At 41.4% G+C, this 9437-nt stretch overlaps 1 protein-coding gene across 1 annotated transcript in view; it reads right to left on the bottom strand.

Moving 5' to 3' along the window:
* LOC106109156 overlaps positions 1-9437 on the bottom strand; it is a 93510-nt gene that overhangs the window by 43108 nt on the left and 40965 nt on the right. Inside the window, exons 35-53 of the mRNA XM_013290560.1 lie at positions 8980-9294; positions 8546-8863; positions 8153-8464; positions 7753-8064; positions 7362-7673; positions 6975-7286; positions 6532-6846; positions 6116-6442; positions 5721-6032; positions 5233-5553; positions 4711-5025; positions 4316-4630; positions 3871-4188; positions 3465-3788; positions 3081-3377; positions 2678-2998; positions 1671-2603; positions 601-1533; positions 7-356 (exon numbers count right to left, since the gene is read on the bottom strand). Of these exons, the coding sequence (XP_013146014.1) occupies positions 7-356; positions 601-1533; positions 1671-2603; positions 2678-2998; positions 3081-3377; positions 3465-3788; positions 3871-4188; positions 4316-4630; positions 4711-5025; positions 5233-5553; positions 5721-6032; positions 6116-6442; positions 6532-6846; positions 6975-7286; positions 7362-7673; positions 7753-8064; positions 8153-8464; positions 8546-8863; positions 8980-9294 (7262 nt within the window). The remainder of the gene's footprint in view (positions 1-6; positions 357-600; positions 1534-1670; positions 2604-2677; positions 2999-3080; positions 3378-3464; positions 3789-3870; positions 4189-4315; positions 4631-4710; positions 5026-5232; positions 5554-5720; positions 6033-6115; positions 6443-6531; positions 6847-6974; positions 7287-7361; positions 7674-7752; positions 8065-8152; positions 8465-8545; positions 8864-8979; positions 9295-9437) is intronic.

Below are 9437 nucleotides of genomic sequence, written 5' to 3'. Positions count from 1 at the left end.
AATCACGTGAAGAATGTAAAAGATCAAAGCAAAAAATTGCTTACCTGGTGGAGCTACTTCAGTGCAGAACGAGAATGGATCACCAGACATACTAGGTGGGCATGAACATGATGGTATATGATTGTTCACAGAACAGACTGCATTTGTTCCACAAGCACCGGGACATGGGTCGACACATTTTCCTCCTTGGCATGAGCGGGTAGGTGAACATTCGCCGTTAGTACTACATTCCAGTCTGCAGCCTTGGTACGGATCTCCAAAATAACCGGGAGCACATGTGCAAACTCCGTCTTCACACAGTGAGTTACTTCCGCATGGCGATGGGTTGCACGGATTTTGAGGCGGCAATTCTTCATCTGGAAATTATAAGACAATTCATAATATAAATTTGTTTTAACATGGATACAACTAAGTTCATATATGTACATCAGCAGGTGCTTAACATAAGCGAACTGTGTGAAATCAAAATTAAGAGTTGGTTTTAGTGTCCGATAGTTTCCGAATTCAAATATTTAACATACAAGCGATAATGCTAAAAATATTTTTAAAAGCGAAAACAAAGGGAAATAATTAAATACAAAAGTAAATTAATTTTCTTACTTTTCATTTCTGCACATTGTATGAATGGATCGCCGGAATAGCCCGTGGGGCAGCTGCATATCGGGATGTGATCATGAACGCGGCATTCCGCTCGGTACCCACAGGAGCCTTCGCAGGGATTGGTGCACTTCTCTGCTATGCAAGCTAACTGAGACGGACAATCTGTATTGACCAGGCATTCCGGATGACAATTCGGAGGAGCGCCTAAATAACCAAATAAGCACGAACATGAAGGTTGACCATTGATCGGTCTACATTCGCTATAGGGACCGCATATGTTTGATTTACATGGTTGATCTTTTTCTACTACGCTTTTTTCTATTTCTAAGCACTTGCTAAATGGATCACCGCTGGTGCCGGCAGGACAGCTACATAGTGGACTATGATTTATAACTTGACAATGAGCGCCAATGCCACAAGTGCCTCTGCAAGGGTCCGCACATTTAAGTTTATGGCACGCACGATCGGAAGGACATTCACTGCTCACTGTGCATTCCGGTCGGCAATCAGGAGGAGCCCCTCGGTAATCAGGTAGACATTCGCAAGACGCAAGTTCACCATTCTCACGACATATACTATTAGGTCCACAAGGTGATGGATCACATGGTCGAACTTCTTGTGTCGGTTTGTGGGGACTGCATTGCACGAATGGATTGCCTGAGTAACCTTTTACACAAGCACACGATGGAACGTGATTGATTACTGCACATTCCGCATTTGATCCGCAAATACCGGGGCATGGATCTGTGCATTTATTTTTAATGCAGGCTTTATCAGCCGAACAATCAGAACTAAGAACGCACTCTGGACGACAGCCATCGTAGGGGTTTCCGTAAAAACCTTCTAAGCAAGAACATGCCCCAGCATTGTCTCTTTGAGTGCAAATTGCATTCGCGCCACACGGTGATGGATCACATGGTTTCTCGACTGCTTCTGTAAAAAAAAAAAACAAAAAACTTAACTTCGTCTCTTTTCATAAGAATAATAGAAAGCTTTCACAAAGAAATGATCTTAATCAAAGATTTTTCAACGTATTATGGGCACATATATACGATAAAATATACATTTACCGTTTTGGGGCACACATTGTAAGAAAGGATTTCCGGTATACTTTTCTCTACATGTGCACGAGACTGTGTGGCTGACTATAACACAGTCCGCGTCAACGCCACATGATCCTGGGCAGGGGTCGATACATTTGTTTCTAACGCAAGCTTGGTTTGATGGACAATCAGGATTAATAACACACTCTGGCCGACAATTTGGAGGCTGTCCAACGTAATCTTCTACGCATCTACAATTAGCCTTGCCATTACGTTCCAGACATAGCGAATTCGGTCCACACGGCGATGGATTACAAGCGTCTACGGGTTTCGTCGGTATTATTTCATCATAACAACTCTTAAATGGATCTCCGGTTTGACCAGGATTACAACTGCATATTGGACTGTGATTAATTACTTCACAGCGAGCAGAAATACCGCATGCATTAATGCATGGGTTGATACACTTTTGATTGACGCAGGCTTTAGTCGCAGGACATTCAGAGCTTACAACACATTCCGGCCTGCAGGCTGGCGGTGAGCCTTGGAAACCTTCTACGCAAGCACATACTGCTGTATTATCATTTATTCTGCATATGCTGTTTGGTCCGCACGGTGACGGTTGGCATGGATTTTCATCGTGTTCTATGGGAGTTGCCGGTTGGCAGTGAGTAAATGGATTGCCGGTATGTCCGCTAATGCAAGAACAGGTTGGTATATGATTAATAACGTCACATTTTGCATTCTGCCCGCACACACCAGGGCATGGATCTCTGCACTTGTTTCTAAAACAGGCTTTGTCTCTAGGGCACTCTTGACTTCCAGTACACTCCGGACGACATGACTCGTATGGATTGCCGCTGTAATCTTGTATACATGTACAGAATCCATTATCACAATGAGCGTTTGGTCCACAAGGAGATGGATTACATGGATCTGAAGGACTTGTTGTTGTTGGTGCTGAAATGTTGACATTGTAATAAGTTTTAATCGTTAATTAATAATATGCATTTAAAAAAATGTATAATAAGTACCTTCAATTATATGTGTGCATCTTGTAAATGGATCACCCGTAAATCCTTCGTTACAAACGCACACTGCGACATGGTTCAATACGTGGCAATTTGCTTCCACTCCGCACGAACCTGGACAGGGGTCTTCACATTTTTGTCGCACGCACGCTAACGATGCTGGGCATTCAGAGTTTATTGTACATTCAGGACGGCAAGATGGAGGAGAACCTACATAGCCTGGTAAACAAGAGCACGCTGGTCCGCTTGCTAATAACTGACAACGTGAGTGTGGTCCGCACGGAGATGGGGTACAAGATGGCCTTTCTGTTGTCGGTGGAATATCTGAAACGAATAGAAAGGATTAATTAATATTCCATGATTATAAGTATAAATATCCATGTTGATTTTTATTTTTTTTACTTACTAAAGCAAACGGTAAATGGATCTCCAGTCATGCCAGCCGGGCACGTGCATATTGGGTTATGGTTTTTGACAAGACAATGAGCCTTTAATCCACACGTATTTGGACAAGGATCGTCACATTTTTGATTTATGCAAGCTTTAGAGGCGTCACATTCACTATTGACTACGCATTGAGGTCTGCATGATGGTGGTGATCCAATATAATTGGGAAGACATGAGCAAACTGCTTGCATATTGACTTGTCTACATTGACTATTTGGTCCACAAGGAGTGGGCTCACAGGGATTCAGCGGTGGAGCTGAAAATAAACAATTTTATTAATAAGTATGTCCTTTGTAAATTTAATTAGTTATATAAATTAGTATTTAAATCCTATGTTACTTACGTTCAGTTACTATTCTAAGGCATCGGAAGAATGGATCACCAGTGTGATCAATTGGGCATGTGCAAACTGGTACATGTTTTTCTACAGTACATTCTGCCAATTGACCGCACGTCTTCGGGCAGGGGTCGATACATTTGAACCTCGTGCAGGCTAAGTTTAACGGACAGTCGTCATTACTTTCACATTCCCTTCTACACCCGGATGGACTGTATGGATCACCCTCGTAACCTTCGGAACAGAAGCACGCTCCGGCTTCGTTGTGTTCACGGCACTCAGCATTTGGACCGCAAGGTGAAGGAGTGCAAGGACTTGTCCTTTCCGTTGCTGTAATTAAATTTATTGGATTAGTGTTTGGAAAGTATGTTAGAAAGCATACATAACAAGACGTGTAGTTTAAGTTACTTACTAGTTATGATCATTTGTACACAAGTATTGATAGCGTCTCCTGTATATCCTTGTTGACAACTGCAGATTGGTTTATGATTAACTGTCAAACAAATGGCATTTAAGCCACAAGCCCCTTGACATGGATCCTTGCAACGTTCATTAATACAAGCGGTGTTGCTGGGGCATTCAGCATCGATGGTGCATTCTGGTCTGCAATTTGGTACTCTTCCAATGTAGTTTGGCAAGCAAGAGCAAGCCGCTTGATCACTAATAACTCGACACTCTGAGTTTGGTCCACAAGGTGAAGGAGCACAAGGATTGACGTGGTCTATTTGCCCTAAAATAAATAGACACGCAAATGAATAGAAGAGGAAAGTATACAGGTACGTGATATATTAGAAGACAAAAGTGAGTCATACTATTATCTTCTTATTTTACTAGAACAAATATTGAAAATGACTTACTTGGCTCTTCAACACATTCAGTGAACGGATCCCCAGTGTAACCTGTTATGCAGCTGCAAATAGGATTATGAGTAATGACTTGGCACCTAGCGTTAAGTCCACAAGTGTTCGGGCAAGGATCCGTACACTTTTTATTCACACAAGCCTTGTCTTGTGGACATTCCGAACTAACAATACATTCGGGACGACACGATGGTGGGGTACCAATATAACCGCTGTCGCATGTGCAAACGCTGTGCCCATTAATGGCGCGACATAAACTGTTAGGTCCACAAGGTGAAGGCTGACAAGGATCGATTTGAGGAATTTCAACATCTGAAATAAACAACCATTTATGTGAAATTATGTTCATGACAAATTGCTTTAAATAAAAGAAAAATGGTTAGTTTACTCACTGTCCACTTCACATCTTACTAACGGATTGCCAGTATACCCGGTTAGACAAGTACACGTCGGAGAATGGTTGACAGTCCTACATTCTGCATTTATACCACAAGTACCGGGGCATGGATCTTTGCATCTGTTGTTAGTGCAAGCCTTGTTGCGGTCACAGTCGGAGTTTGATACACATTCTGGTCGACATCCGGTGTATGGATCGCCAAAATATTCAGGTAAGCACGAGCATGCGCCGATTCCATTTCGTTCTTTACAAATAGCATTTGCGCCACACGGAGAAGGATTACAGGGATTTGGTGGTGGTTCCGGAATATCTGTAACGCACGTTTCTATATATAATAAATACCCATAACCGCGAACGACCACAACTCATAATAAACATAGTATTACAGTCATTATTTATCTGGAAGATGGAGGTAAATTATCTATTACATATTTTTTATGGTATAAATTTCGCATTGGAGCTTACCCAGCTCTTTCAATTATTTTGTTACTATTAGGTACACACTTAGAGCACTCACGTTCGATAATGGAGCATCCACTAAATGGATCACCTGTATGTCCTGGCACACAATTGCACAAGGCTACATGATTGGCGACAGAACATTCTGCGTTGAAACCGCATGAACCCGGACATGGATCTACACATTTTTCATTTTGGCATGCAAGATTACCAGGGCATTCAGCATTGATAGAACATTCAGGTCTACAATTAGGTGCAATACCAACATAATTCGGTAAGCAAGAACATGCAGGCGCCTCGTCGACTACTTTACACTGAGAGTATGGACCACATGGTGAAGGTACACAAGGGTTTCCTTTAGGTCCCGTAAAGATAGGTTCTAAGAAAAAAAGATCATACATTAGAAACAAAGTAGAGCACAGAACTAAAAGAATAGAAAAAGAAATTGAATAGATTGAGAAATAAAATGAAATTATGCATGCATTTGATTAAATTTATAAAAACAAATCAAAGTCCATATTGTTTTATTTATTTTTTGAATCTTACTTTTCTCATATTGACAAGTAACGAACGGATCACCAGTGAATCCTGATTTACATGTACAGATAGGATTATGATTTATAACTTGGCAACGCGCATTAACTCCACATGTTCCCGGACATGGATCCTTGCATTTCTGTTGCATACACGCTTGATGCTGCGAGCAGTCCGTGCTAGTCACGCATTCTGGTCTACATGTCGGCGGTGAACCTACATAGCCTTCTTGACATGAGCATACTCCATGATTATCTATTACTTTACAATGACTGTAAGGACCACAAGGTGACGGTACGCAGGGATTCTCGTCAGCCAGAGAAGCTAAAATATAATTACAATAATAAGTATGTGTAAAGTTTTAAAAGGAAAACCATCTAGCACTTTATATTTCGTAATATACTAACGACTCCTTTGTGGATGGCACGAAATAACTGGATTTCCTTCGAATCCGCTAATACACAAACACACAGGCTTATGATGAGCTACATGACACTGTGCATTCATTCCACATGCTCCTTGACAAGGATCTACGCATTTGTTATTTGCGCACGCCCTGTTAGACGGACAGTCGTTGTTAGTAACACATTCTGGCCGACATCCTAAATATGGGTCTCCGTGATATCCCGGCTGGCAAATGCATGAGCCGGCAGAATTCTTTTCTTTGCATAATGCGTTCGGTCCACATGGAGATGGATTACATGGATTCGCCTCTTCCTCGTTTTCAATTGCGACTAAACAAATAAATGTACTTAATTATTGATCTGTTTATCTATTTGCTGTTTAACATTTTGTAAAGACGTATAAGATATTATGAACTCACCTACAAAATAACAACCGTTAAATGGATCACCGGTATAACTTTCACGACAGTGACAAACTGCTTTATGTGAAATAACTACACATTCAGCATTTGAACCACACGAGCCTTCACATGGACTCATACATTTTTCACGAATACAGGCCAGGTTACTTGGGCATTCCTCATCATAAATACATTCCGGGCGGCAGTTCGGGGCGCGCCCTATATAGCCGCTCATACATGAACATGCTGGCGTTTCACCCACTACACGACATTTTGAATTAGGTCCGCAAGGTGACGGTATGCAAGGATTTCCTGAAGGTTTTGGTTCTGGTCCTAAAATTTGTTTATGTACTTAAAATTGATTCTGTCAATTTAGGTTATTTTGTTTTAGTAAGTTTATGTTATTACTGTTTTTAAACTATGTTACTTTTTTAGTACTCTTATTAGTTTTTGCCACTTACGTTTATCATAGGTACATTGTACGAATGGATCACCGATATAATTTTGTGGGCAACTACAGAGTGCATTATGGTTGACAACCATGCACTTAGCATTATTGCCGCAAGCTCCATTACAGGGGTCTACACATTTTTGATTCACGCACGCCTTATTTGGCATACAATCGCTACTGACCATACACTCTGGCCGACATAAGGGTGGCGAACCGAAGTAATCTTCTTGGCAAGAGCAAATTGCGTAACCGCTGCTTACCCGACATAAGCTGTATGGCCCACATGGTGAGGGCGAACACGGATCAATCGTGTAGTCAACGCCTAAAATTAAATTTGTTTTTGTATATTGCGTTAATTATAAGAAATAATAAATTACTTATAAATTGACATTCTCACTTGGATAACATGACGTAAATGGATTTCCTTCATATCCTGGTAAGCACGCGCAAGAAGGTGCGTGGTTATTTACTTTACACTCGGCATTCATTCCACAGACTCCGGGGCATGGATCTTTGCATTTATTATTAACACAAGCTTTGATCTTTGGACAATCAGAATTTAAAACGCATTCTGGTCGACATTCCACGTAGGGATCTCCGTAATATTCGGAAAGACAGGAACATGAGCCCGCGCCATTCCTTTCTTTACAAACTGCGTTAGCTCCGCAGGGAGATCTCGAGCATGGGTTCTCCGGTTCAATTTCAACGGCTAAAAGTATTGTACTGATAAAAAAAGTATTTTACGTGATTACATCAATAAGAATGAAGTCAAGAAATTTGACACTCACGTAATATTGGGGAACATCCTGCGAATGGATCTCCTGTGTATCCGTGTTCACAAGTGCATATAGGCACGTGCTTAATTACAACACAACTAGCGTGATTACCACAAGATCCAGGACAGGGATCGCTACATTTTTCTGACAGACATGCTAAATTTCCGGGACATTCAACACTGATGACACATTCGGGTCTACAATTTGGAGGTCGACCAATATAATTAGATAAACAAGAGCATACTGGTACTCCGTTTTGATCCTTACATTGTGAATGTGGGCCACAAGGATTTGGCGAACAGTTGTCAATGGGTATCATTTGTTCTGGTAAAAAATAAATATTTTTAATATTTCAATTACATCGCGATTATGACAAGAAATGCTATATATATGATATTAACAAAAAACTTACTTTCTTCGTAGTAGCAATGAACGAAAGGATCACCGGTATAATCCTTTTGACACGAACATATCGGATTATGATTAACAACTTGGCATAACGCATTAACTCCACACATTCCCTCGCACGGGTTTTGGCATTTTTGCTTAATACATGCCTTATTCGGCCGACAATCAGAACTAACGATACATTCAGGTCGGCAATTAGGTGGTGAACCGACACATATGTCAAGACACGTGCAAACAGCGTGTCCGTTAAAAGTGCGACATTTACTATAAGGTCCGCAAGGTGTAGGGTGACAAGGGTCAATCGTTTCTGGGGAAGCTGAAGTAAACATGATAGAACATATAAGAATAGAATAAAGAACATGAAATAATAGATAGAAAAAAGAAGAAAAAGTCTTACTCGTAACAGGAATACATGCATGAAGAGGGTTTCCACTGTATCCAGGTAAGCAATAACAAGAAGGTGCATGATTGGAAACCCGACACACAGCGTTTTGCCCACACGTTCCGGGGCAAGGATCTACACATTTATTATTAAAGCAAGATGTGTCTACAGCGCAGTCAGTGTTCATAACACACTCTGGGCGACAGCCTAAGTATGGATCTCCATGGAAATCATCTATACAAGTACATGAACCAGCACCACTCTTTTCTCGACAGATTGCATTAGGTCCACAAGGCGACGGGTTGCAAGGATGACGAGGCGCTTCTTTTGAGACTGAAACCGTGTTTACACATACATACATTTATCATCTAATAAAGCAGAGATTGATAACATGCAAAGTGCCAAATCGTGCAACATGTACAAAAAGTCGTAAATATAATTGCACTTACTTTCAATTTGATTGCAACCGGCAAACGGATCACCCGAGTAGCCCTCTTCGCAGGAACAGATAGGTTGGTGGTTTTGTACATTGCAACGGGCGTTAAAACCGCACGAGCCGACACAGGGGTTGACACAAGTGCCGCCGAGGCAGGCTAGCGCGAGAGGACAATCTTGATTAATAACACATTGCGGACGACAGGAGGGGGGTGCGCCGAGTGTGCCGGCCTCGCAGGCGCAAACGGCACGACCGGCCTCGTTGCGGCACGTCGAGTGCGGCCCGCACGGCGATGCCAAGCACGCATCAGGTGGCGCCATAGTTATATCTGTATTAAAAAAAATATTTGTAGGCTTTTTCAAATTAGCATAAGCTTTCGTAAAATCTAAATTGACATAACTACAATTTATTCTCTCTCTCTAAAGATCTTCTATTTCAATATTTAAGTAAATGATGTGAACATTAAAATAG

The sequence above is a fragment of the Papilio polytes genome, unplaced genomic scaffold, assembly GCF_000836215.1.
Source record: "Papilio polytes unplaced genomic scaffold, Ppol_1.0 DF821289.1, whole genome shotgun sequence".
Classification (NCBI taxonomy): Eukaryota; Metazoa; Arthropoda; class Insecta; order Lepidoptera; family Papilionidae; genus Papilio; species Papilio polytes.
This window is presented reverse-complemented; position numbering and strand designations above follow the sequence as displayed.